General features: G+C 36.3%; 7 protein-coding genes across 9 annotated transcripts; 2 read left to right on the forward strand and 5 right to left on the reverse strand.

The window, feature by feature from the left end:
- Nucleotides 1-82: 82 nt before the first annotated feature.
- Nucleotides 83-6,125, reverse strand: LOC104748019 (uncharacterized). The gene is made up of 19 exons (XM_087488167.1): nucleotides 5,338-6,125; nucleotides 4,662-4,771; nucleotides 4,355-4,513; nucleotides 4,153-4,218; nucleotides 3,961-4,050; nucleotides 3,526-3,819; nucleotides 3,320-3,417; nucleotides 3,183-3,218; nucleotides 2,968-3,088; nucleotides 2,640-2,876; nucleotides 2,466-2,561; nucleotides 2,316-2,381; nucleotides 2,145-2,183; nucleotides 1,908-2,042; nucleotides 1,446-1,798; nucleotides 1,209-1,302; nucleotides 941-1,123; nucleotides 719-825; nucleotides 83-389 (listed from the first exon to the last, which is right to left on the reverse strand). Exons 2-18 carry the CDS (start codon nucleotides 4,758-4,760, stop codon nucleotides 727-729), a joined length of 2,265 nt encoding a protein of 754 aa, XP_087344293.1. The 5' UTR covers nucleotides 4,761-4,771; nucleotides 5,338-6,125; the 3' UTR covers nucleotides 83-389; nucleotides 719-726.
- Nucleotides 6,126-6,999: 874 nt separating this feature from the next.
- On the forward strand, nucleotides 7,000-8,912 carry LOC104744638 (uncharacterized). Its single transcript, XM_010465716.3, has 2 exons — nucleotides 7,000-7,472; nucleotides 7,969-8,912. Exons 1-2 carry the CDS (start codon nucleotides 7,132-7,134, stop codon nucleotides 8,621-8,623), a joined length of 996 nt encoding a protein of 331 aa, XP_010464018.1. The 5' UTR covers nucleotides 7,000-7,131; the 3' UTR covers nucleotides 8,624-8,912.
- Nucleotides 8,913-8,952: 40 nt separating this feature from the next.
- LOC104744639 (uncharacterized) lies at nucleotides 8,953-10,939 on the reverse strand. Its single transcript, XM_010465717.2, has 2 exons — nucleotides 10,692-10,939; nucleotides 8,953-10,579 (listed from the first exon to the last, which is right to left on the reverse strand). The coding sequence occupies exons 1-2, from the start codon at nucleotides 10,784-10,786 to the stop codon at nucleotides 9,124-9,126; spliced, it is 1,551 nt and encodes a 516-aa protein (XP_010464019.1). The 5' UTR covers nucleotides 10,787-10,939; the 3' UTR covers nucleotides 8,953-9,123.
- Nucleotides 10,940-11,375: 436 nt separating this feature from the next.
- LOC104744640 (uncharacterized) lies at nucleotides 11,376-13,591 on the reverse strand. 2 transcript variants are annotated; one of them, XM_019236930.2, is made up of 3 exons: nucleotides 13,301-13,567; nucleotides 12,943-13,189; nucleotides 11,376-12,543 (listed from the first exon to the last, which is right to left on the reverse strand). In XM_019236930.2, the coding sequence occupies exons 1-3, from the start codon at nucleotides 13,375-13,377 to the stop codon at nucleotides 11,563-11,565; spliced, it is 1,305 nt and encodes a 434-aa protein (XP_019092475.1). In that variant the 5' UTR covers nucleotides 13,378-13,567; the 3' UTR covers nucleotides 11,376-11,562. The 2 variants fall into 2 exon arrangements, with proteins under 2 accessions (XP_019092475.1, XP_010464020.1); XM_010465718.2 differs by having other exon boundaries at nucleotides 11,376-13,189; nucleotides 13,301-13,591.
- A 3,800-nt stretch (nucleotides 13,592-17,391) lies between these two features.
- Nucleotides 17,392-19,845, forward strand: LOC104744641 (gibberellin receptor GID1A-like). 2 transcript variants are annotated; one of them, XR_760656.3, is made up of 3 exons: nucleotides 17,606-17,853; nucleotides 18,402-19,472; nucleotides 19,573-19,845. XR_760656.3 is itself a non-coding variant. In XM_010465721.3 (2 exons), the coding sequence occupies exons 1-2, from the start codon at nucleotides 17,815-17,817 to the stop codon at nucleotides 19,395-19,397; spliced, it is 1,035 nt and encodes a 344-aa protein (XP_010464023.1). In that variant the 5' UTR covers nucleotides 17,392-17,814; the 3' UTR covers nucleotides 19,398-19,845. The 2 variants fall into 2 exon arrangements, 1 of the variants encoding a protein (XP_010464023.1); XM_010465721.3 differs by having other exon boundaries at nucleotides 17,392-17,853; nucleotides 18,402-19,845.
- A 531-nt stretch (nucleotides 19,846-20,376) lies between these two features.
- LOC104744642 (uncharacterized) lies at nucleotides 20,377-22,596 on the reverse strand. Its single transcript, XM_010465722.3, has one exon. The coding sequence runs from the start codon at nucleotides 22,447-22,449 to the stop codon at nucleotides 20,545-20,547; it is 1,905 nt and encodes a 634-aa protein (XP_010464024.1). The 5' UTR covers nucleotides 22,450-22,596; the 3' UTR covers nucleotides 20,377-20,544.
- A 238-nt stretch (nucleotides 22,597-22,834) lies between these two features.
- LOC104744643 (receptor-like cytosolic serine/threonine-protein kinase RBK2) lies at nucleotides 22,835-25,486 on the reverse strand. The gene is made up of 8 exons (XM_087488170.1): nucleotides 25,209-25,486; nucleotides 24,931-25,043; nucleotides 24,385-24,804; nucleotides 24,043-24,294; nucleotides 23,720-23,957; nucleotides 23,509-23,644; nucleotides 23,237-23,386; nucleotides 22,835-23,058 (listed from the first exon to the last, which is right to left on the reverse strand). Exons 1-8 carry the CDS (start codon nucleotides 25,259-25,261, stop codon nucleotides 22,888-22,890), a joined length of 1,533 nt encoding a protein of 510 aa, XP_087344296.1. The 5' UTR covers nucleotides 25,262-25,486; the 3' UTR covers nucleotides 22,835-22,887.
- Nucleotides 25,487-26,677: the final 1,191 nt, after the last annotated feature.

Genomic DNA, 26,677 nt, shown 5'->3' on the forward strand with positions numbered 1-26,677 from the left:
ACTGACCGAGTCTGATGAGAAAACATCACGGAGCTCCTAAGAACTTTCTTCTGGGAATGTTGATTCCACAGTGGATGATGGATTTTAGATACAACATTGGTTTATTATTATTTTAGGAAACAATCAAAAATAGTTTTTGTTTTCCAAAGCTCAAACCTAATGTACAAATTCAGTAAAGCTTTCGACACCATCTCACCTATAATCTTAAGACCTTTTATTGGTGCTCACTTCTCATGTATCCGAGCTCCATAGAAACAGTATTATTCTCCAGCATGAAGCTGAGTAAACACTAGGCCAAGATAAACCAAGATTTATGCTTTTCGAGGAACAAGCAATGAAAAGCTATAGACTTCCATGTGATTAGATGCACCACCAGACAGATCCCAAATCTGTAGAGCAATAAAGGATACCGTGATATTTAATTTCAAGGCTTCGATCAACATAAACTTATGGTCCTATCATTGTTTCAAATGGAAAAGAGCAATCTACAAAGCCTTTGGTATCGAGAGTTGTGAATAAAGCTCACATGAAAAATCTACCAACTCAGTATCTCTAATTTTCTTTCTGATGGAAATACCTAATATGAAATCACCTTCCCAAGTAAAAAAAAAACCATCAAGTCAGATGGAGCCTGAGATTAGTGCTCCACAAATTCATCTTGACAAACACACCAACATCAAGCATTTTCATAAGTTTTCACCCTTTTCTAATAATTTACCTCAAAAGTTATCTAGCTATAGCCACTCTGTAATTGAGAATTAGATCCTCATTTTTCTTCCATATATATGCCCGTACAGTTGCTAAACTCATATCTGGAGATAAGACCTGGAATAATCACAGAAAAGCAGCTTGTTAAGCCTCATACTCCAAACAATTAATTGAGACACTCTTAAGTGATCAGAAGTTGAGCAATAATCGAATCTCTTGAAGTCTGACTTGCCTGGTTATTGCATAAGATTTCGATGGAAGGTCTAAGTTTCTGCCAAGGCTTTAAACCAGACTGTAGCAATCCATTTCCTGCAAACAGTGACTGAGGTTGTCCTCCTGAAGCACTTGCTGCATCAATAGCTAGACTATCCAACGGATTGTCCAGGACCATCTTTTCCACAACGTAATTGGTAACCTACATAGACATGTACGAAGCCACTTAATAACAGAGATGGCAAGCAAAACTACAAGTTAATTTACAGATAAATGCATAAATGCACCTTGTGAACTCTTAAGATCCGGGGTGCACTAAGTTTCCCTAGTGTAACCACCTGCACAGTTGAGCCTTCACATGGATGTAGGAAGAAGCTTAATCTGGAAATTTGAAGAGCTTTCAAAGTTAGAGATTTTATGGAAGATGTTTTATCTATTTATATAAAAATGTAAGAACATCAGTGATGAAAATGCTAAAAGTCCAAACTATTTTTTTGATTAGAGAACGAGGTAGTGCTGAATACTTTGTATTTTCTCTAGGTGGAAGGCGATTGTTCAAGACAGCGTCCAAGCACCACAATGGGAAGTCCTTCTCATCTTCAGTTCCAGTAAACTCGGTTATCTTCTTCCTCCATGGTCCTCCTTGAGAACCCTCGGTTATGATGGAAGGAGGAGAGACAGAAGAAAACTCGAACGGAGGATACACCGGATCACTTGCAACACTACTGTCTTCAGTTTTTGATGCACTTAGATTTTTTTTGGTATCTTTTACAGATAAAGTATCTCCAGATGCAAGAACTTGGGGTTTTGGTTTGTGCTTCTTCTTTGCCAGCCAGTGACCCATCAGGCCTTTCAGTGTTTCACGAGCTAGATTAATCTACAAGTCACATAATCCAAAATATTCATTTATGGTAAAAGAAATCCATTAATTATATGCAACAAAACTGATTAGCTTCGACATAACTAAAAGCAGGCATTTAATTTACCTTATCATCTTCAGGTCTCCCAGAAACTTTAAGGTCTGCTGAATACATCTCAGCAGAGAAGCATTGTGGAGTCTCCAAATGTACAGATAAGCATCCAAGTTTTGTATCCACAGTAAACCATGATGGAATGCTTACCTAAAAAAGCAAATATGAGCATAATATCATTACGTTAAACAAATATGCTAATCTCACTAACGATAAAGACCATAACCTTTGAAAATAAATCAAGAGACTTACCATCTCAAACAATTCTTCTTTCTTCTCTTCAAATGAAATCTGCAAAGATGGAGACAGATATATCTCTTTGACTTAGTACATCTCCATTTGCATTTGGAGCTAAATGTAAATGATATATTGATATTTCAAATATCATAAACTAAAAAAAAGATGTCTAGGTTCCGCAGTTACCTTTCCGTAGTCCTGTACCACAACACCCCTAGTGATATCCCATAGTTTCACTGAGCCAGCTGCGTCCTGCAAAAGAGAAACCAAACACATATTATTGACCCCTCTACAAAACTATCAATGGCGGTCTCTTGCCAGAGAAATCTAAGTTACCTTGGTTACAATTTGCCTTTTATTATTCAAAATCACATGTTGCACAATCGGGTGAGTTCCTGTAACAGTTATTGACGGCTCCTTGTAGGCAGGGGCCTGCAGACAAGCGAAAACTTAACCTCACTGAATCAACAAAGGGTAAGCATTTACAGTAACGAATTTGTTTTTGCTTACTGGATTTAGTCCTTCCAACGACACCCTCGCCCTATTAAAAGACAAATTCCCAGCCAAAAAAGAGCCACCTCGTTGAAAGACCTTTTGAGGACTCTGTACTTCGGCAGGCCATCTCTCTAAAGAGGAGTCTGTAGTTGCAACCCATATACTATCATCTTGCAAAGCTAATTGCTGAATTGGATGGTCCTTAGTGCACAGCAAAACACTCTCCCTTGTTGCCAAGTCTGTCAAGTATAACTGACGGAAACATAAAACATGAATGAAATTGAAAAGGGAAGTTATACATGGAAGGGAACCAAAGAAAGAAGCAAGTTCGGTTTCTACTCACACATTGGTCTCTTCCACCGCTATAAACATGACTAAATGATGGAGTGCATGCAAGCGCCCAAACTGAATCTGTATGTACGGCATAGGTATGAAGACATCTCTGCTGACCTAGATCCCATAGTCTAGAAATAAATTTAGAACCAGTTAGAACTGAAATAATCACTATAACCTCATCCACTGGGTATCATAGTTACGAACTAATTAAGAAATACATACCTTATCATAGAATCAGAGGATCCAGACAAGCAAAACCTGCAGTCTCAAAGTGAGAAACACGAGGAAACTCAGTCAGTCAGAGAAAAAAATAGAAACAAAATAAACCATTGCTGGCAAAAGAAAAGAAAAAACTTTACCTGCCAGTCGAGTCCAGAAGCAGCACTCTGACATTATCTGTATGCCCCCTAAGCTTCATACTCTTTGAGCCGGTTCTCGGGTCCCAGACACGTAAAACCTGCAATAAAAAGAAAGAACTGAGTAGTATTCAAAAATCAAAAACCCAACAAGATTTATCGGTTCTTGTTCCCAGGTATATTCTATGCAACCTGGATTGTATGAATACCTTCTCTGTTCCACCAGAGACGAGCATCGTCCCGGTATCATTCATCGCCAAAGCATACACGGACTCCTTATGGCCTTTGGCAATTGTTGGTGTGTACCCATGAGATGGAGATGACTGCACAGAGATATTGTTGCTTGAACCAACAGTTCTTAAACTTGTAACAGGACCATTTGCACCATTTGAAGAAGAACTATCTTCATTAGCGTCATTAGGTTTTGTAACTGGTGACAAAGCAGCTTCGATATCCCATATAAAAACTTCCCCACCAAGGCCACCAGATGCAACAACATTACTCTAAAAGTTGCGACATCAAGATAGGATCAGAATGTGACAATGAGAAGCACATAAATCCTACAAAACTTGCACCACCATACCAAGAATTTTTTTTTTCAGGTGGAACTATAAAGGAAAAAAGCATGAAGAATGACAAATTACATTTTTTGCCGCAACTGCCAAACAAGTAACATAGTCAGAATGCTGTCGGAGAGTCCTCGTACAGACTCCAGCTGATAAGCCGTCCCATGTCTAGATACAGAATATTAAGCCGCACTTAGAAACCAATATGGTAATACAAAAACAAAACAAAGTATAATGTCGGTTATATCTGCTGGCAAGACATTCACAAACCTTGACTGTAGTGTCTGCAGAGCAAGAAACAAGAGTGCTTTCACCAGCCAGAGTAGCGTCGTTCACCTGACCAGTAAACATGGGGGTTTAAAATAATTAGATGCAAAATAGAACAGGATTCACCTCAGTAAACACAGGATCCTAATTACCACTGATCATCTCTATACAAATATAAATTTCAAATGCCAGGAAAACTATATACCCAGTCAACATGAGACTCAAACGTAGCAGAGCAAAAGGTAGCATCATCATCAAATGCCCATCTCTTGAGAGTACCATCACGACTTCCAGTGAAGAGGTAACTTTGATCATGAGAAACAGACGACTTCAACACATCCAAGCAATTAATGCCAGCACAATGCTGCAGGATGCACATAACATAAGAAGAAAATCATCAGGATTGAGTTGAGAATGAGATGTCACTTCATACAATTTCAACTATTAATAGGAGCTAGAAAAATAAACAAGTGCGGATTGCAACAAACAAAATTGGTGTAAAACAACCTGACCTTTGTGTCGTTGGCATCATTTAATACGTAAGTAAGCTTTTTCTCTTTGCGAGTACGAACAGAACCGCCATTACTGCCGGCACTTCCAACCCGGTGCATTTCAAATTATCCTGAAAGGAGAAGCACAAAAAAAGTAAGGGACAAAACAACCTCCTCTATATAGTTATCATCATCATCATCATCCAAAACGAAACAACACCAACACAAATACGTTGCTAAAGACAAAGCTGGTAGTAGAGTGAGTAATCTGAACTGGGAACGAACAAAAGAAAAACCTATGGGACAGCCATAGAGATTCCCCCCAAGCTCAGAGTAAGATTCTACAGAGAATCTTAATTATTCCGGTCAAAAAAAAAAAAAAAGAGTTATCCACATCTAATAACAGTTTTCTCAATTGACTCATCATCAAAGGAGATCAAAATCAAAAAGGCCGCACACAATTCCGATGTACAAGAGACAGATTACAAAATCAATCATCACTACTCAGCTCTCTAAGACTCCCACCCAACTTTTGATCCATACACAGTACCCCAACAAAAAACAATCATCGATTTGTACATCGAACATACACGATTAGTTCCAACTACTTACTCAATTTCTAAGAGGATAACAATAATATCTAAAGAAGAGGAAAAAAAAAAGTGGAATCAGTCGTAAGCGAAATTATTAAACATACCTTAATCCGAACTTCAGATGTAATCGATGATTGTAACAACGTGATTAAGCAACCCAAAAACACACAGACACAGAGTTTTTGGAAAGGAAGATACAAACCCTAGAATCGATCTTTAGCGCGGGGGGGGGGGGGGGGGGGGGGAATCGGATTGTTATCAAAAAAGACTCGAGACTTGGGAATCGGATTGATCTCAAAAAACTTTTAGCACAAATTTGGAAAAAATATTAGAGAAAAAAAAAACAATTAAATTAAAGAGTCAATAAAAAGGAAGAAGTCAGAAGAAGAGCAAAGCCGTGATTGCGTTTTGGAGAATTGGAAGAAGAAGAGAAGAACGAACAAACGAACGAAAATAATAAAAAGTTTTTTTTTTTTTTTAATAATTTGGGAAATTGAGGAAACACAACAAAAGTCACAAACTCTATCTCTCTCTCTCTCTCTCTCTCTCTCTCGCGCACTATCAAAAAAAGACTCGAGACTTGGTAAAATCAGCCCATATCACAATTGGGACTACTACTCTCTACAATAGCGTTTTAGTCCTACTAATTTATTCATAAAAATCGAAATTTTTATTTATTTTTTTATTTTTTGGGATGGATAAACATTAATAATATATGCTATTTTCTTATTGGATGGATGACGGTTGCTAAAAGTTATTTCAGTTTTTGACCACAAAAAAAAAAAAAAAAAAATGTTTGGGGTAATTTTGTAATCTTATAAATCGCTAGTGGAATAGTTTGTTAGTGTGATCGATCACCAAAGAGAGAGCACTCGAAGATAATAACAAGTTTGGTGAAGTCCAATCAAAATATCTTTACATTACGAATTGTAAAAGATCAAGTGAGGAGGTCAAGAACATGGTATGTGTGTGTGGCACAATAGAAGAAATTATTGGTATACAATCATTAATTTCTTATAAATCTAAGCATTCATTGCCTGAAGATATTATCCTAAAAACTTTCAGATCCTTATGAATTGAAACAAACAAACAAACACATGCTCATTCACCTTGTTTTGTGTTATATACTTACTTTTTTTTTTTCTTTTTTTTTTTTAATATACTTACTTCTAATGAATACTACTCATAATCATCTTTTTTTTTTTGGACAAATCATCTATATCCAAACATCAAATCTTATTCCTTCTAAGACAAATATTACCTATTAGAAATCATAACTAGAAAAACAAATTATGCAACAAAAATACTTTTGATTCTAAAGCAATAGTAAACAAACACTTTGTTTTTTCTTTTCAAATGTAATGTAAAAAAAAAGTAATTAAATTAGTAAATACTAAATACAATGCATTACGAATCCATTGTCTCACTTGTTTTTTTCTTTCTTTGACATTCATTGTCGCACTTAAAAAAACATAAGTCAAAGGCTTCGATAGATCAACACCTTTTAAAATGGGTAAATTACAAAACAAAACTCTTTTTATACAATAAAACTTATTTGACAAATGTCCTTCAAATATATATTCTTACCAAACAACAACAAAAAAAAAAAGGAAAACATTGACAGTTTTACCGTTAATTCATGATTATTTTTTTATAAAAGTGTCCTGCAATGAGCATCTTGATTTAGGATTAAATCCTAAAAAGCTTTACAGCTGTAAAAAAACCTAATAGTATTATTATAAATTAGGATCTGAATCACAAAATATATATAAGAAAAAAAGAAAAAAAAAACTAAATTTTACGACATTACTATTATTGGTTAAAACGAACTTATTTCCACTACTAGTTTCCTAAAGCAGAGTCGGTTTGTGGGGATCTCTCTCTTTCTTTCTTCTTCAATGGCGTTTCTCTCCTATTCTTCATCGTCTCCGGCGACGATGCAGAAAGGAATCTTTGTCTCCATGCCCGTACTTATACTCTCGGTTTCGTTCGCAGCTATTGCCTTTTTCCTCCTCTCTTCTTCTCTCTCGTCTTGCTCCTGTCCTCCTTCTATACCTTCCCCTGTTAACGACGCCGTTGAAGCTCCCGTCGGCGTTGATGTGAGGATATCGCCTACAAAAGATGATATTGAGTGGGTTAGAGATCTGATTAGATCCAACGGTTTGCATATGCAGAAGAATGAGCTTCGCAAAGGGATTAATCCTCGCACTAGGGATCAACAACTCGCAGATCTGATTCAGTAATCATCCCTACAGGCTCCTTTTTTTTTGTTGGATACTTTTGAGTGTTATTCTGATTTGATGTTAGCTTAGCTAAGTGGTTAAAGTTCGGTATATAAAGATCGAATTTTTTAATAGATATGTGTATGTGAAGTCAGTAGCTTTATATGGCTTCATTGCATCCTCTTTTAAGTAATTAGAAAGTGACAAATTTTATAGTTTTTGAATCCATATCTATGAATGAAGTCGTATAATTTACTGTTACTATATTGGAAATTGAAGATCACAGACCTTACATTGGATAGTGAGAGCAAACGGATCTGAGTGCTGTTTAGAGATTTAGCTATGGAGTTTGTCATGTAGATTGGTCGTATCAGAGTGTTATTTTGTTTAACTCTAATATAGTCACCGTCTTTGCAAAAGTAGTGGTTCATTTTCATTGTTCTGTTTTTTTATACTCTAAAGGGTCTGTTTTGGCATTACCTTTTTCCTGATTTCACTCTCTTTGAAATTCAGGTACAAGGGTATATCTCATTACGAAGGAGATGAAGCAAACAACCATACAGCTCTTCCATGCCCTGGTGAGTTACTAGTTGAGCAGCATCACAGCAACTATGGTGAACCATGGGCAGGTGGTCGTGATGTATTTGAGTTTTTGGCTGAATCAGCTAAGCTTAAACCAAACTCCCGTGTTCTAGAAATTGGATGTGGCACTTTGCGTGTTGGTTTGCATTTTATCCGTTATCTTAGTCCCCAACATTTTCACTGCCTTGAAAAGGATGAGCTTTCGTTAATGGCTGCTTTAAGATATGAGCTTCCAGCTCAAGGTCTTCTACATAAACGACCTCTTATTGTAAGAGGCGATGATATGGAATTCAGCAAGTTTGGTTCAGATACAACCTATGATCTGATATATGCAAGTGCTGTCTTTCTCCACATGCCTGATAAACTCGTGTGGACTGGTCTCGAGAGATTAGTGGAAAAGTTAAAGCCTTACGATGGGAGAATCTTTGTTTCACATAACGTAAAGTTTTGTTCGCGGTTAGGAGGAGACAAGTGTGCGCAGAAGCTAGCAAGTTTAGGACTTGAGTATCTTGGGAAACAAACACATGATAGCTTGCTGTTCAATCACTACGAGATCTGGTTCGGGTTTAGACGGTTCAAAACATAAAGCCGGGTGAAGTTTTTGCTGAGTCTATTTTAGTTTTCTTGACACGCCATTGTTCTCCATTCTCTGAGGATTGGATCAAGAGGTTTAGATATTGTTTTGGTGAACAAAAGCAAAGATTCTCTACAAAGGTTGTGAATTAGAAAGATTGTTCTGTATCAAATTACTTTTATTTTTGTGTCTATGTTCAGAGAGATATTTCACGTATTGTTTATATAGCCAATTGATTTAAGAAATTCTTTTGTTTGTAACCAAAGACAAATTCTTTTTCATATTTTAAAAGTTGTTACCACTTTGTTTGCCAGTAGTTTGATATAATGTAAACAATAGTACGCAAAAAAAAGGTTCCACCTGAAGTTACCATTCAAGAGACACAGACATGTCCAAACAGATCACAGAAGGATCACAGTACCATTTTCTGCAACAAGCAGCCATCATTTGAGAAATAAAATACTACATCTTAGAAGAACTAAGACCATCAGACTGACAATTATAGACCACACTCAATCTAAGACAATGGGGAAATCTTTTCTTAACCCACCTTGATCTTCAACCTCACCAGTTTTACCACAACCCTCGCTCTGACTTTCTGTCTCTTCTGCTTCCTCACCGATAGAGCTATCAGGCGTGAGTGGAACACTGGTGATAGCAGCAGGGTCTAGCTCGAAAGAACCAGCGGGAACTCCCTCTCTCTCCTTTCCATTTAACTTAAGTGATGGCACCCTGTGAGAGAATATTTGCATTTCCTCTGGTGCGATCATGAGTGAGACGACTCCATCCTTGCCAGCTTGTTCATAGACCGATACAAATCCCTCAACCTTTCCTAAATAGGCCACTCCAACACCTAGACAATCGTCAAAGTTGACCAGAACTTCCACAAAGTCATACTTATAAGGAGGCTTGTGCTGTTTGGGGTTATTGTTCCAGCTTTTGCTCCAGTCTCTGAAAAGAGCCCACGTTTCTCCTTTCCTTGGAACCACAGCGATGAAGTGTCTGCTATTTATGATGGGATTCATCACATGAGAAAAGGTCAACTGGCTTATGGTTTCTGTGATCCCTACTTTGAACCTCCCACAAGCAGCAGGAACAACAGAATCCTCATCTTTATGTTCAAACCATGTCAACTGAAGACTCGTCCCACGTTTATTAATTTTCTTGATCCGTCCATACAACCTAGGCATAGAATCTATACCATCGTATAGAGCCCATACTTGACCAGCCTTGAAAGATGTCATCGTCTTGCTGAAATCTGCAAACTCTGAATCAACACACAATAATGGCTCATGGTCCTCCTCATCACTGTCATCTATGGAGACAACTTCTTCAACATCTTCTTCATGTCCTTCACTTATTTGTACAGGAGAGGATGTAGAAGCCGAATCTTTTTCCATGTCTTCATCATTATGGTTGTATTGTCCAAGAGCCTCAGCATCTCTACCATTCGTTGCCAACAGTGAAGGCTCAGATTCTAGCCTACGTCTCTTCCGAGTCCCTGCTTGCATAGATAGTTCTTCAACTTCTCTCTGTTTCAATTCAATCTCTTGCTCCCTTTCTTCAAGTTCCTTTTCCTTTAACTCTAGATACTTCCTCTTAACATCAATCTCTATGGCTTCTTCCAGCTTTCTCAGTTCAAAAATCTCTTCTTTCTTCTCCAGTTCAGCTGATTTCTCTCTGAACTCATTCTCCCTCGCTTCAAGTTCCTTAAGAGATGCTTCCATCAGTTCAGCTTCCTTTCTCCTCCTCTCCAGATCCAGAATCTGTTTCCTTACAGATTCCTCCTTCAAATCCACTTCCATGGCTCGTTGCTTTAGCAAATCAAACGGCTTGTCGATTTCTTCCCACCGTAGCGATGAATCAAGAACTGATGAAGCTTTCTCATGAATCTGGTCTAAAATTTTATGCATCTCCTCCTTTTTTTGATCAACCCCCTCCACTACCATAAGGTCATATGCAGAAACCCTAAGCATTCAAAAATCAAATAAAAATACAATCTTTCATGAAAAATAAACGATTTGAGGCATTCACACCGCAGAAAACAAAAGCTTTCAGAGAAATAAGAAAAAGAAAAAACCTTTGTCGAGGTTCGTCTTCAGTTTGTGCCGGTGCCGGCTCCTGCTCCGGCGTGGGCGTGTCTCTTCCGAAAGATTGTGAATTTTCCGGTTCCATTATGGTTTTGCCTCGTTTTAGTTTGCTGTAAAGATTGGAGCTTTCTGAGGAAGAAGTATACTGAGAAAGTTTGCTTTTTTTTTCAGTTAGACAGAGAGTAAATTTGAAAACCAATTTTGAAAAGAAGAGAGAGATGACTGAAAATAGAATAAAATGGAGGGAGGATCATAAAAGTTTCAGGACAAATAAGTACGTATTTTTGTTTTTACAGCCGTTGGATTAAATTTCTTAAACCGTTAGATTACTTATATTATTGCTAACCGTTGGATTAAATTATCTTTGACCGTTGGTTTACTGAAATCATATTTTCTTTTGACCAGAGTTTTCTGATTATTATTTTTAGCCGTTTGATTTCGTTTGTCAGAAGATGAGAATCACGAGATTGATTGATTGCAATGGGAAGGGATTGGTTTGGTAAATGAATCATTAACTTTTAATGAAGTAAGCAAAGCACAATCAATATAAATTTGAAAAAATTACCTTTAAAAGTTGGATACATTCATCTTGTAAAATACTAAAATTAGTGGTTCAAGTATCATCTCGTGTTCAATTTTTCTAGTTCTAGTTTACTAATCTGAAAGATTAGAGCTTTTCTATGTGTTGCCATTACTTTTTTTCTGATTTAACGCTGTTGGAAATGAAGCAAAACAAGCACACAGATGAGTTATACTACTAGTTGAGTTGCGTATTTTAAGTAAAAAATAGGAAGCAAAACAAACACACAGATGAGTTACCATTACTTTACTAGGCTGAAGGCTCACAAACACATGCCAACTTCAATCTAAGACAATGGGGATATCAAGTCTTGATCCATTTTGATCTTCGAAGACCTCGCTTTCTTGTTCTGTTTCTTCTGATTGATCAAGACTGAGTATAGAGCTGGGGATAGCAGCAGGGTCTAGTTCGAAAGAACCAGCTGGAACTCCTTCTTTTTCTTCTCCATTCATTCTAAATGATGGAACTCTATGAGAGAATCTACGCATTTCCTCTGGACTGATCATGAATGAGATGACTCCGTGCTGCTTAGCTTTTTTATAGACCGATACAAATCCTTCAACCTTCCCTAAATAGGCCACTCCAACACCTAGACGATCATCAAAGCCGTGAAGAACTTCCACAAAGTCATACCTATAAGGAGGCTTGTGCTGCTCCGTGTTCTTTTCCCAGCTTTTGCTCCAGTCTCTGAAAAGAGCCCACGTTTCCCCTTCACTCGGATTCACAGCGATGAAGCGATTGCCACGTTTTGTGGGATGCATCTCATGAGAAAAGGTCAAGTGGCTTATGGTTTCTGTACTCCCCCATTTGAACCTCCCACAAGAAACAGGAACAGAAACAGATTCATCATCTTTAGATTCAAGCCATGTGACTCGAAGCCTCGACTGAGACTTGGTAACTTGCTTGATCCGAGCATACCACCTAGGCATAGAATCTATACCATCATACAGAGCCCATACTTGACCAACCAAGAAAGAGCTCATAGTCTTGGTGAAATCATTAAACTCAGATTCAACACAATTTTGTTGTTCTGTATCTTCATCATCACTGTCATCTGTCAAGACAACAACTTTATCAATATCTCCTTCATGTGCTTCACTTACTTGTACAGGAGAAGAAGCTGAAACTTGTTTCTCCTCAGTCAAGTCAACCTTCCTCGAATCCTGAAGCAAACAAGGCAATTTCTCTTGTGCGTTAAGTTGAGAAGCCACCACCATTTCATCGTTCTTCAGAACCAACCCCACCACATCTGCTTCCAGAAGCTGTTTCATACCACATCTGCTTCCAGAAGCCTCAGTCTTCCTCGCTCTATCTTCTTCAACCAGAATCACTCGCCCTTCCTTATTCTCTAGCTCCAGAATCTGTTCCTTTACTGATACCTCCTTCAACTCTACTTCAACGGCTAGTACTGATGAAGCTTTCTCCTGAATCTTATCTAAGATATTATTATGGTTCTCATCCTTTTCTTGATCTAAACCCTCTAAATCACCCTCCACCACCATAAGATCATAAGCAGAAACTTGTTTCTCCTCAGTCAAGTCAATCTTCCTCGAACCCTGAAGCAAACAAGGCGATTTCTCTTGTGCGTCAATTTGAGAAGCCACCACCATTTCTTCGTTCTGCATCTCAAGAGCCAACCCCACCACATCTGAGTCCAGAACCTGTTGCAGATCAGATTCATTTTCTATCTCCTCCAATGCACTCGTTGGCTCAATGATGGAAGCCTCAGTCTTCCTCGCTGTATCTTCTTCAACTTGCTCTTCCTTCTTCTTCTTCTCCAGCTCTAGAATCTGTTCCCTTACAGATACCTCCAAATCTACATCAATGGCTAGTGATAAAGCTTGCTCCTTTTCTTGATCTAAACCCTCTAAATCACTATCCACTACCATAAGATCATAAGCAGAAACCCTAATAATTTCAAAAAAAACCAAAAATCCGGTCATGAAAACCAAAATTAAACCGATCAGAGAGAGAGATCCATGTAATCGGAAGCTTCCAGAGAAAAAAGAAAAATTTAACCTTTCTCGAGATGGATCTGCAGTTTGTACCGGCGCCGGAGTGTCTCTCCGGAAAGGTTGTGACTTTACCGGTTCCATTACAAATTTGCCTCCTTTTAGTTGCTGTGAAGAAGATTGGAGATTTTGAGCTATAGGAGGAAGAAGACTGTATAAAGTTTGCTTCTTTATTTTGATTTATTACCGTTAGACACATCAAATTTGAGAAAGAAGACAAAGAGAGAGAGAGAGATGATTCGACTGAAAATAGCAAAAAATTGGAGGGAGACTCAGAAAAGTTTTGCATACACAATTCGAGTAAAAACAAATACAGAAAGAAGAGTCAAAGTCCGTCGTTGGATCAAATTATTTTCAACCGTTTGATTATTTTTGAGCAAATCTCTATTATGTCCTTTTTCACATATGTGTCTGTCTATCAGACGAGAAAGATAAGCCCATTAAACATATATAATAGGCCCAATATATAATAGGCCCAATAGATATTAGGTCACAAGAATATACATGAGAAAAACATATCTATGCTATGCAACACAAATATAAACAAGAGAAGTAGAGAACAGTTATAAATTAAAAAAAAAAAGATGGTTGATGATGATGGAAAGAAAGAGAGTCGTCGACGTAATTAATAAAAAGTGTAAAAACATCCATGATCCATCTACTCGGGTTAATGTACTTGAGCTATATATAAAAAAAACAAAAGTTCATTTAATTACTCCCTCCGTTTCATAATATACGATGTTTAGAGGATTATTTTTGTTTCATAATATAAGATGTTTCCAACTTTCTATGCAACTTTTAGATTAATTTTATATTTTCTATTATGCAGTCTTGGGTATGATTGGTTAAACTTTTTAAAAGTAACTTTTTCTTAATATGTGTGTTTCTACTAAAACATCCTATATTTTGAAACAGAGGGAGTATTAAAGAAGTTAAATAGTTTTGTGATAAATGAATAAAAACAAAAAAAAAATTGAGGGGGATGGGAAAGAGATAAAAAGGTTATAGCAAAATGACAAAGAATATTAAAGAAAAGATTGCGACAGCTGAGGTGTGATCATTTTGAATCCCTTAATAGGACAACAAACACTATTTTTTTAATTTTATTATTTCTTTCATATAAACTTTACATTAAAAAAAAAAAAAAAAAAAAAACAAGCTGTTCTCCATAGATGTTGACCGCCAAACTCTAATGCTTCCAAATCTTATTTGGTCATTTTGTTTTTTGCTATGCACCTTTTTACAAGCCACACGCCTCTTTCCCTATCTTTTTTATTATTTTGTTAACATTTTCGATATAGGTTTTGCTTTGGTACGTATACGGTATACCATTATCATTATACAACTAGAATATGACCCGTGCTAGAGCACGGATTGAAATTCCTTCATTTAGTTTATTTTGGTAATTTTTATTTAAAACATCGTATATATAATTATTTTATTTGTTTTAAAAGGTTTTTTGTTGGATGGAAATACTATGGCATGAAATCATAGGTTGAATATGACTTATGAAAATAACATCTATTCCGTAAGTTATATTCTAGTATATCTAGATTTTGGCCTCTGGTAGAAAGCGGATTAAGTTGTGAGATAAAAAAAATTGTTTGTTAATTTAATTTGATTTGTTTAGTGTTTAAAATTATATATTGTATTTTGATTGTTAATTCTATGACTTAATCTATAGTATAGCGCATATTAATTTTAGGACCCATGCTATAACAAATCAAATTAAAAATTATAAACATTCTAATTTGAGTGAGTAACGCATATTAATTTTTAGGTATAAACATTCATAGGTATGACTTAATCTATAGTATAGCGCATATTAATTTTTTTCCATATTATTTACCCATGCTATAACAAATCAAATTAGAATGTTTATAATTTTTAACTTTTTAATTTTAAAGATTCTAAATTAAATTATTTTAAAAGTTTATTATTGTATATAAAACTATACAATTCAACAAAAGAAATATATGAAATGAATTTAAATATTCAAATTTTGACCCGTTACTCAGTCAAAATTTTCTGATAAAGTTAGGTAAGATTTTATTTTTTTAGTATAGTCGGAAATCACTTGTAATCTACGGAAGAGTGATTAATTTCTATTAATTTCTGAGATTTGTTTTATTTATATATGGTTAGTTAAATATTCTTTGAGATTTTATTTTATTCTTTGTAATATCCTTTTTAAGAGGATCATAATCTTAAATCTATATAACCTATCAAATAAATAATCCATATAATCTATTAAATAATTAATCTTAATTATAACCAATATTAATATTATATGGTCTATCAATTTGAAGTCGTGTACTTCCGTTTTATTAAATAGAGGATATTTTTAAACAATCATAATTTTAAAAATATGTTTTCTCGGAAAATGTTTAAAATATGGATATTTTGTATATTTTTTCTTCTGATTAATGGGCCATATGTGGATTAAAAGATACTAAACAAACGATTTACAATGCCATAATTGGGCCTATGTTATCGTAGAAGCCTATTATGTATTACTATTGTTTATTATAATATATTATCTGATTAAAAAACCGAAGATATATTTGCTCCACGATTTATGGGATTTATGGATTTATTATTTATTATCTATATATGAAGAGTTGTTAATATATGGTGAATGATTTATGATTAATGTATATCCTGTGTATAACCTATTCATATGCATTTGTAACCATTTATAAAAAATATAAAGTCTACAAAAAACTAAGTTGTGTACTTCCCTTTTATTAAAAGGGAGATTGTGATTATAGTGCTTATACAATCAATACTTAACCATGTGTATATGCCCTTACATGCAATTAAAACACAAAAGTTCAAGTCTATGTTGTATAGAGGTTTGACAAAAGAAAAAAGAAATAATGTTATATAGAGATCTACCCAAGTAATATAATTAATATCGATCAAGAAGCATGTTAGAACTACGTACGTACATGTTTCCTCGAACTACCCATATTGTATGATTATATCGCGCACGGTACGTATAATCTACATGGTGTTGATTACTGTTCTTTGGAAAACTTTTTTGAATATGTTCTTCAGCATTAAACTTGACTATATATTTACTTTCTACCTAGTTGAGTAAATTAGTAATTCTCAACATAATCGATCTTAGATACTGTATAAAACAATTACCGACACTAGTTTAGATTTTCCCAAATTTAAATTTACCGACATGGATTACTTTAATTTTTGTCTTAAACGTTTTACCGACAATACTTTCTAGCTGAGATTTCACGACCGAGATTGTGACACTCATTAACATAATTTTAAAGATTTAAAACCCAAAAAAAAAAGCAGCCTGTTAGCCTGCCATTTCAGCACCCAATCTTAACCACTTTCAATCATCAAATTGTAACATACTTGTCTCATATACATGCTTATTAAGGACTTTACGCAACACGCATAATTATATATACCTTATTGATTAGCTCGACACACTTCTATCAGTGGAGTTATATAATTAACTGAATCAATATAACGTAGTAACTCTTAATTATGAATAGTATTTCTCATTAAGATCTTTTTATGTATATGTAGCCCATACAGGACATAAATAATTGAGTTAAAAAAAAGTTAAAGCTATATATCGGTATAATAACTAAAAATAGTCATATGCTTTTTTTCGGCAGTTACTACAAGACTTACCCTTTTTAATTAAGTGGCTGATTTAATTTTAGTTGGCATAATTTAGATATTTAAGCTTTAATATTCTTGTCGTTATTTGGAAAAGAGTTGATCAACAACAATGACATATACACTCTACAGAAATTGTTAAATGCTTTCTTCCGGCTGGCCCATAGTTTTTTTAAAAATAAAAAGAAAGTTATTATTCCACGAATAAAAAATTGACACCATTACACTATTCAGCTCAATTCGTTATCAGTTAACTACTACTACTACTACTAAACATGAACTAATCATCATTATACAAAAGTTGTGTGGTGAGATCTATGCTAAAAAGAAAAAAACGAATAACGCATAGTCTTTTTGATGAAAGATGATGATGATGACATAGTATATGATATGGTAATGAAGAATATACCAATTCTTATCCTAAGAACATATTCTCTCTTTTGTGTTAGTGACACTTTAGAAATAAATAAATACTGTATATAGTTTTGTTGGATTAATCACTCTCCTCCCCCTACTCATGCGTCGACGCGTCCGAACATATGCGCGCACGTTACACGCCACACACTCATATCCATGCTAAAATACGCAGAGATATTCCTTATCCTCCACCTCTTGGCGTTGGCGTAATATATATATCTTTCTTTTTTTTCCCCAATTTGTTTAGTCTTTACTCACTCTCACCCCCATTTACAGAAACTTACAAACAAAATTCACAAATCACACCGAAAAAAAAAAAAAAAAGATACGAGCTTTTGCGCTTCTCGTCCTTTCTTTTGCTGAATTCGATCTGGGTTTTAGGTGTTTCTGTGTTGTTTTTTTTTATTAAGTTGATAACAACAAGAAAACAAAAAAGGGAACTTTTCTTCAATGGCTGCGAGAGATGAAGTGAATCTTATTGAGAGCAGAGTAAGTCTTTAAGTTTGTATATATGTTTTTGGGTTGGTGATTTTGTGACATGGGTCTCTTTTGATTTCCTTGTTTAATTTTTGGTTCTTCCATGTTCTTTCTGGCTTTTGCTTTTGTGTGTTAAAGGTTATTATTATGTAGAATAGTTTAGGGTGTTTATGATTTGGGTTACATCAGTTCTTTTCACAAGAAACTAAAATTTGAAAGCTTTATATTAGGTCTTCAATTCGATTGAAACGTGTCGTTTGTTTGTTTAAGAGAGTCCTTTCATAATCTCTGTGCTTTCCTCCTTGCCTTTTTCTGTCTTCTTCTGTTTTGTGTATTCAAGACTCTGTTTATCCAATTTCACCCTTAATTTCAAACTGACCCTTTTGTTTGATTGGTTTATACTGTATAGTGTTTAAGATCAAATAGTTTGATAAAGACTCTCTCTCTTTGATGCTTCAATCGAATACAAAAACACTCTCTTGTGTGGTTTCTGTATGATATAAGCTTAAGCCCTTTCATTGATCTCTCTTGTTGATGTGTGTTGTTTGATCTTGTTGCAGACAGTGGTTCCTCTCAATACATGGGTTCTAATATCCAACTTTAAAGTAGCTTACAATATCCTTCGCCGCCCCGATGGAACTTTTAACCGGCACTTAGCTGAGTATCTAGACCGTAAAGTCACTGCAAACGCCTTTCCAGTTGATGGTGTTTTCTCATTCGATGTCCTGATCGATCGCAGGATCAACCTTCTAAGCAGAGTCTACAGACCAGCTTATGCAGATCAAGAACGACCTCCTAGTGTTCTTGATCTCGAGAGGCCCGTTGATGGTGAAGTTGTCCCTGTTATACTCTTCTTTCATGGAGGTAGCTTTGCTCATTCTTCTGCAAGCAGTGCAATCTACGACACTCTTTGTCGTAGGCTTGTTGGTGTTTGCAAATGTGTTGTTGTCTCTGTGAATTATCGACGTGCACCGGAGAATCCTTACCCTTGTGCTTATGATGATGGTTGGATTGCTCTTAATTGGGTTAACTCGAGATCTTGGCTTAAATCCAAGAAAGACTCAAAAGTTCATGTTTTCTTGGCGGGTGATAGCTCTGGAGGTAACATAGCGCACAACGTGGCTTTGAGAGCTGGTGAGTCTGGAATAGATGTTTTGGGGAACATTTTGCTGAATCCTATGTTTGGTGGGAATGAGAGAACTGAGTCTGAGAAAAGCTTGGATGGGAAGTACTTTGTGACGGTTAGAGACCGTGATTGGTATTGGAAAGCTTTTCTACCAGAAGGAGAAGATAGAGAGCATCCAGCGTGTAATCCGTTTAGCTCGAGAGGGAAAAGCTTACAAGGAGTGAGTTTTCCAAAGAGTCTTGTGGTTGTTGCTGGTTTGGATTTGATTCGAGATTGGCAGTTGGCTTACGCAGAAGGACTTAGGAAAGCGGGTCAAGAGGTTCAGCTTATGCATTTAGAGAACGCTACGATTGGTTTTTACCTCTTGCCTAATAACAATCATTTCCATAATGTTATGGATGAGATTTCTGCGTTTGTAAACGCAGAATGATATGTTAACGCGGTGGTGTTAAAGAAAGGAGGGCTATTTTAACAGAGCCAACAAGTCTTTCAAACTAACAAACAGGTGAGATGTTCTCTCGGTTAGTTTTGTTTTAGTGTTTAGTATCTTAAGTGTGTGGGCGGTTTGTGACTGTTTTTAAACGCTGGATTATGAAACGTTGAAGCCTGTAGAAGAACAGCGAAGTGTTCGGAAGACTTAAAAAAGGAACAGAGCACAAGTACTATATTTTCTCATCTTCTTTTTTCGTCTGTAATGTTTGGCTTTTTAGCTTTTAGTCTTATAGCCTTTATATACAAAATTGTAGTGATATTTGGTAAATGTAGGGTTTGTATTGTATTGTATTTGTTGCTCTTTTTTTTGGTTGTACTCTATGGTTTTTACTAAAAGAAGCATTGCATGTATAAATGCTGTTAAATACGAGTGAATGTTATACTAACCCTTAGTTTATTTCAATTCTAATGTTATTGTTAACAACGAAAAAAACAAAGAATAATTCTGTGTTTCAAAAAGCCAAAAAAGTATAGAAGGGTTTTTGTTTCTACATGTGAGGAATCTTTTGTGCAATGATGAGAAACAGCTAAAGCTTGAGGAAACAAGAAAAACGAGAGGAAAATTAGTTTTGCCCAATAAGACAATAAACAGAAAAAATGTACAGAAGAAGTGGTGTCCACCTTAATTTAAGACCATATGTAGAAATTGACCAAAGAGTATGCAAAACTGTTTTCACAAAAGAGAACATTACATGAAGAATATACTTGCCTTTGGATTACTATTAACATAATCCTTGTACATTCTACAAATCGGTGTATATTCATGGAATTTTCAACTTCTTGTTCTAGTAAACTTCCATCATAAACCAAAAGTCTCTGAAGTCTTAAACTCCAGACCTTTTTGCTTGGTTACTCAGAGACAGAGGCCAGCTCACAAGTCCAAAAAAAACATTTCAATAGATGCACAAATATATACATCTCAGGGAGAAACATTATATTCCATATTATAGTTTGTTGAGACCTAAAACAACATTATTTGCAAGGTATGAGTAAAAACTCACATGATACTCAGACTAAACTCGAAAATGAGATAAATGTCATGACTCATTATAGTGGTTACGTGGCAAAAACCATTCTGAGACTGTCTAGCGAGTCCTAGTCCTAGTCCTAGCAGCATAGACAAAAGATGCAGCAGCAAAAACTGTAGTTACTGAAGAAACGAGAGTCCAGAAGTTTTGCTTCTTGTGTGCCTCTTCCGTTGATTGCTTCATGATCTCAGCTTCTTTCTTCATTTCCTCGATTATGTCCTCTTTGTTTTTGAATGCTTTCTCTATCGACTCTAGCTCCACAACATATGACTCTGTTCCATTTTCTCGCTTCTGTTGCTCGCTACTAATCAATCTATCTTCTTGGTTCTCTAATTGAGACAGCATAGATGCAACACTCTTTACCATCACCAAGCTGCGTTTTGCATCCATTCTAGCGGATTCTAGTTCTGCTTTCAGAGCATCCATAGCTTTTTTGAGCTGTACAAGCTCCTTTTCAACTATAGCCTTTTCGCTTTTCAATGATTCAGATTGACTCTCCAAATCATTCTTCGCTGTAAACAACCTCTCGCACTCAATCTTAATTTTTTCAAGCTCTTCACTAGTTGTCTCAGTCATCTTCTCTGATTTTAAAACCTTTGCTTTAAGATCCTCTCCATGTCTCTTCTCCTCCTCAAGTGCCTTATCAGCTTCTTTTTTCTTGAGCTCAACTTCCACAATGGCATCGCTTAGCTGACCAACTTTGCAGCTAAGCTGATCGTTAATTTCGGTTTGATCATCACAATCCCTTTGTAGCACAGCAACAGCATGCGTTAGCTCATCAGCCTTTTGATTCAGCTCATCAAGCTTTACCTCCCGACTAAAAACACGCTCCTCAAGCTCAATCTTCTCCCGAGACAACTGGTCAATCAACTTCTCCTTATCAGATGACTGCATATTGACCATGTCCATCTGTTTCTCTACTGAATTCTTCTCCTCCACTAACCTCTTAAGCTCAGATTCCTTGACAGTCTTCTCTTTCCCTAATGCATCAATTTCCACAATCATTCTTCTCTCTTTCTCCATAGACTCATTAAGATTCTTCTCCAAACTGATAACTAGATCCTTCAAAACCCTCTCATCCTTTGTCAAACTCTGCACAGTCTCATTCAACTTGTCTAGCTTCTTCTCCAACTCCAAGATTTCTCCTTTCTGTTCGATCTTTACACTCTCCATCTCATTCTTTTCACTCAATAGCGCTTCAATCTCACTCTTCAATCCATCAATCTCCTTCTTCCCATCCTCAATTGTCTTCTCCAAACCAAACTTCTCCTTGTTTACCACTTCAATCAACTCCTCTCTCATCTCCCTCTCCTTCACCAATTTATCGTTTTCAGATTTCAATTTCCCAATCACAATCTCCAAATCAGATTCTTTCTCCTCCAACCGAACCACACACTCCTTCAACCGATTCGCTTCCTCACTCTGCAAATCAAACCGGTTCTTGATAAAGTCCCTCTCATCACAGACCTTCCTAATCTCTTCCTTCTCCATCTCAACCTTACCCATAAGCTCATTTCTTTCCCCTTTCAAAACCCTAATCTCGCTCTCTCCATCCCTAATCAACCTCTCAACTCCAACACCCATCTCTCTAAACCGGCTCTCAACAAAATCAACAACCAAACCTAACTCAATCTTCAAACCGAAATTCTCATCACTCACCTGATCCAACTCGCCACACAAACCCATTTTCTCCGACGCGAAACGAGCCAACTCGGTCTCCAACTCGTCTTTAGCGTGAACGAGCGAATCGATCTGATTTCTCTTTTCCATAGTCTGTTTGAGAAGCATCTCGTTGAGAGACTTCAAGTTCTTGAACCTCTCCTCGGAAGAATCGTGTTCTTCCATGGAAGACTGACGACTGAGGAGCGCCGCCGTGGCTTTCTTGTCAGCCTCGGGTGCTTTCGGGTTATCATTAGTAGCGGTTTCGTTACTGTTACGCGACGCTTTCTTCTTAGCCACCATTGGTTTTTGCGGATTCTCGAAAGTGGTGACGGAGATTAGGGTTTTTGGGGATTTCGATGGTCAGACTCAGACTCGTTTTGAGAGAGACGAAACGTTTTTTTCTTTTCTTTTGGGGGTAAGTTTGCAAAATTCAAAATTCATGGCCCAGATTTTAAGATATAAAATTATCTTTATCTGATTTTAGATATTTTTCGTCAATCTAACACGTGACTCCCACGTGATTTTAGTCTTTTCGGTTCAATTGTAAACATATATATGAATGTGCTTTATAAACCGAATTTAAGAGGAAGTGAACCGGTTTGTTTCTGTTTGTTTACATCCATATTCTCTAGTTTTTTTTTTTTTTTTTTTTGGTAATTTTTTCATAATTTACATTCTCCAATGATTAAAAAAAACCAAGAATAGTATTATACTATTATTAGGTATTCTTGTTGAATTTCAAGAAGCTAAAGCAATCTCACGAATGCGATCAAGATCTCGAAAGTGCTTAGTTGAGTTATATTCTACACTATCTAACGATTCTTCAGAATACGTTCGTTGCATCATCTTTCTCTTGGCTTCTTTTGGAGTCATAACCACATCTTCTTGTCCTAGTAATAACTCCACAACCTGAAACACATATGTCAAAAGTAATTTAACCGATCAAACCAGATTCAAATGTCCAGCATCTACATAACGTTTAAACCGGACTTAACCAGTAGATGGTAAATCACAAAAAGGACAAGTAAACTTGAGAACCTAAACCAGGACGGATTTAAACCTAAACCGGGATAGATTTAAATTGTACCTGGCTCATCCTGGGTCGTAGAAGAGAAGACTGCTCGATGCATAAAGAAGCCGTGGAAGTTAACCGGATTAGCTCTTCTCGGTTATACTCATCTCCAAGCGATGGATCCACCAGTTCTCTTATCGCTTTTTTGTCTAGCAATGGCTTAGCCTGTGACCATATAAGAGAAAAGGAAACATATATAACTCGTACCAGACTGATAAAAAGGAATGTCGAATTGACAGTGAACCGGTCCGGTTTAGTCTAAATGTCAAACCGGTCTTTATACTCACCCATAAGACAAGGCTCTGCTGAGACTCGTCAAGAGCAGGATGACCGGTTATGAGCTCCAAGAGGAGAACTCCAAAGGCAAAAACATCAGTCTTCTCGTCCACAATTCCATGCATGAAATATTCTGGTGCAAAGTACCTAAAACATTGTCGAAACCAAATTCTTCATTGAACCGCACAATAAAACGTATAAATGTTTTCCTAAAATAGTTACCCGAATGTTCCCTCGAACTTGGAAACGTTATGGTGCGTCAATTGCTTGGGAAGCCATTTGGCTAACCCGAAATCACAAATCTGCGGTTGAAAATCTTCGGTGAGAAGAATGTTATCGGCTTTGATGTCTCGATGAATGATTCGTCTTTGACAACTCTCATGAAGATACATTAGTCCATCTGCTGTTCCTAACGCCACCTTGTAACGTCTGCTCCAAGTCAGCTTATCTTTCGATGGTCCTGAGATAATTAAACTGCGCGTTAAGGATAGATAAGTTGAAAATGTCCGATCTATCCATTTAAGTTTAGGGGTGAACATACGAACCATGGAGGAGAGAGCCTAGGCTTCCAAGAGGAGATAACCGGAAAACGAGATGCATTCCACCCTCGATGCAACAACCGATGAATTTGGCAGTGTTAGGATGATCAATATGAGCTATTATCCCAAGTTCCGATAAAAACTCGGCTGTTTGCTCGTCCGGTGTGCCTTTCGTCAAACGTTTCACAGCGATTAGTTTCCCTTCCGGTAAAATTCCTTGGTACACCTCCGCATAACCACCTCGTCCGATAATGTTTTCTGCAAACATTTATAGAAGAAGCATCTTTTTAACCGCTGTCACAGAGAAGCACCCAAATAGTAAGTAAAAGAGAGTATATAACTCGATACCGGGATTGAAATAGTCAGTTGCGATTTCGATATCAGAGATTGAGAAGTTGTGAAGAGATGACTGGAAATCGTAGATGTCGTGAAGGATCAAACCATTGATATGTGGATCTGCGCTTTTGTTATGTTTGGAGATAGATGGGGCGGCGCCGCTCAAAGGAGGAAAGGAAGAGAGACGTTTCATGGATCTGCGTTTCCATAGTTTGAAGAACTTTCCCCAATTAGAAGATGCTCTGTGATTAATGCACCGTACGTTTGCGTCTGCGTCTGCGTCTGCGTCTGTGTTGTTGTTATCGCTAGCTTGAGGATCGTCAGAGGAGGATGAGGAGGAAGAGATTGAGCATCGGGTTAAGCAGGCTTCGAGGGCTCCTCTCGGTGATTTAGGGTCTTGTTTCTCTTTCTCTACCTCTAGACATCTTAGATCTGAGAGGGGAATAGAGAGCAAACGTTGGAAGAATCAAGAAGATTGGTTTTCGTGATCTACAAGCAATGTATGAGAAAACATAGGACAAGGAGAACAGAGTATGAAACAGAGGAGATAGATGTTACCGTGAGCTGAAGCAGAATTCATGAGAAAAGCGTTGGTTCTTTTGTGTTTTGTCGTATGGTTCACGTCGTTGTAATCTTCTTCAGTGACATAACTTGAATATTTAGAGTTGTACCTGCCTCCGAAGATTCAGAATAAAAGAACAATAAGTAAATTATCTAGGGAATAAGGGAAGTGAGAGAAAATAGTTGGGAAAGTTCTTTAATATGCTTAATCAAATATGAGAACAAAGATTAAAAAAAAAACGTAGGAAAATACAGTAAGTGCTTTGATTGATTACATTGGAAGAGCACAACACAAGGGAGAAGCTTCTTTGCTTTGGTCTACCGCCATGACAGAGTTTTAATTTTCTTTGAAACTTTTAAGATTTTTCTCATAAACCTAAAAGAACCAAAGACAGAGAGGAACATGGAAAAGAAATAGAAAGAAGTTTGTTTCCAAAAAGAAAAATAGAAAGAAGTTTTGAACTTTGGTGTTCGTCTCGAGACACCCCCGAAAGAAAAGGTTTTGTCTTTGTGTTTAAAATTTTGATTACTAATTTAAATGTTTGTTTTCGTTGACCAATGGTAGATCTACTAGTTTTGTTTTTGTTAAGCTATTAAATTAGACTCTAATATGACTAAATCCTATATTTAGCAATACCTTTTGATTTTTCTCTCTTTGGATTGAATGGACACTTCTCTTGGCTTCATTTATTGCGAAAAGGGTCCGTAGAACTCGCTTTGTATGTCGTCTCGTTATCCTAATTCCTAAGTGGTATCCTAATTTAGAGTCTTTTAAAGATGAAAAGATTTTTATAATTTCTTTTTCTGGTTGATCATAACAAGGGATTTATACTTTTTAGTTATCAACTAAAACTAAAGGAAACCCAAGTAAATCTATCTAAGTATTTTACATTCTTGTATATATTTGTGATACTTGTTGATCCATAAAAAAAAAAAAAAGTATATATTGTGATGATGATGAAAATAATACTTTTTTATTTGGGACAAACGATGAAAATAATACTCCTATTCTGTTTTTTTCAAGTAACAAAAGATTACTACTCGTTTTGTAGTTTCTTTCTTGTAAATAGGATAACTTTTGTGTGTGTATATGATGCAGCAAGCCTGCATTAAAACCTGCATTGACTTTATTGCTTTGCACCCAATTATATGATTTTTATTTTCTGAGATATTGATGGGTTTTCTTTGTTTTTTCTTGATTCTTTTCGTTAAGGTTTAGATGGTTAAAGTTGTCATCACAATGATGATTGAAATGAATAATTGAAATCATTGTTCAATACTTGATTGTTTTGTAAGATGGGAGACATCGATCATTATGAACATCTTGTTAGGTACTGACGTACTGTTCTGTTCTATCAAATCAAATACCCTACGTTGAGTTTCTATAACGATGGTTAAATAAGTTATTTCTCGAGACACTGGATTCCAACTTCCATCCAAGTTGGTATATTCAGTTCAACTGTGCCGACAAAAGCCATTTTCATAGATTTTGATAATTTATAGTTGCAGCTGGGGGATAGTTTGAGGAGGTTGAATTTATAGACCCATTCTTTAACCATTCCACAATCTGCAGGGATACTATAATATCACAGCTTAGATCTTGCGTTGGGGAAAAAAACCAAAGTCCAAAGAGCATCGGATCCGCGGGAAACAAGGGTCGTAACGGATCAAATCTTTGAGTCAATTACACGTCATTGTGTATGTCAATATGTCATAAACCATCACCAAAAAGAAAAAACAATAA

Source organism: Camelina sativa, chromosome 15 (genome assembly GCF_030686135.1).
Source record: "Camelina sativa cultivar CO46 ecotype springtype chromosome 15, ASM3068613v1".
Classification (NCBI taxonomy): domain Eukaryota; kingdom Viridiplantae; phylum Streptophyta; class Magnoliopsida; order Brassicales; family Brassicaceae; genus Camelina; species Camelina sativa.

Bases quoted from the DNA above. Each gene is read 5' to 3' on its own strand.
- LOC104744638 (XM_010465716.3), top strand. From the start codon at position 7,132: ATGGCGTTTCTCTCCTATTCTTCATCGTCTCCGGCGACGATGCAGAAA. The intron at 7,473-7,968 runs GTAATCATCCCT...TTTGAAATTCAG, and splicing joins CAACTCGCAGATCTGATTCA to GTACAAGGGTATATCTCATT.
- LOC104748019 (XM_087488167.1), bottom strand. From the start codon at position 4,760: ATGCACCGGGTTGGAAGTGCCGGCAGTAATGGCGGTTCTGTTCGTACT. The intron at 3,219-3,319 runs GTAAAGTTTTTT...TTGAGACTGCAG, and splicing joins CTTCTGGACTCGACTGGCAG to GTTTTGCTTGTCTGGATCCT. The intron at 1,124-1,208 runs GTGCATTTATGC...ATGTCTATGTAG, and splicing joins GGATCTTAAGAGTTCACAAG to GTTACCAATTACGTTGTGGA.
- LOC104744641 (XM_010465721.3), top strand. From the start codon at position 17,815: ATGGCTGCGAGAGATGAAGTGAATCTTATTGAGAGCAGA. The intron at 17,854-18,401 runs GTAAGTCTTTAA...ATCTTGTTGCAG, and splicing joins TGAATCTTATTGAGAGCAGA to ACAGTGGTTCCTCTCAATAC.
- LOC104744642 (XM_010465722.3), bottom strand. From the start codon at position 22,449: ATGGTGGCTAAGAAGAAAGCGTCGCGTAACAGTAACGAAACCGCTACT.
- LOC104744643 (XM_087488170.1), bottom strand. From the start codon at position 25,261: ATGGCGGTAGACCAAAGCAAAGAAGCTTCTCCCTTGTGTTGTGCTCTT. The intron at 25,044-25,208 runs GTAATCAATCAA...CTTCGGAGGCAG, and splicing joins TTGTGTTGTGCTCTTCCAAT to GTACAACTCTAAATATTCAA. The intron at 23,645-23,719 runs GTAACTATTTTA...ACAATGTTTTAG, and splicing joins AAGTTCGAGGGAACATTCGG to GTACTTTGCACCAGAATATT.
- LOC104744639 (XM_010465717.2), bottom strand. From the start codon at position 10,786: ATGGAACCGGAAAATTCACAATCTTTCGGAAGAGACACGCCCACGCCG. The intron at 10,580-10,691 runs GTTTTTTCTTTT...TTGAATGCTTAG, and splicing joins GAAGACGAACCTCGACAAAG to GGTTTCTGCATATGACCTTA.
- LOC104744640 (XM_010465718.2), bottom strand. From the start codon at position 13,377: ATGGAACCGGTAAAGTCACAACCTTTCCGGAGAGACACTCCGGCGCCG. The intron at 13,190-13,300 runs GTTAAATTTTTC...TGAAATTATTAG, and splicing joins GCAGATCCATCTCGAGAAAG to GGTTTCTGCTTATGATCTTA.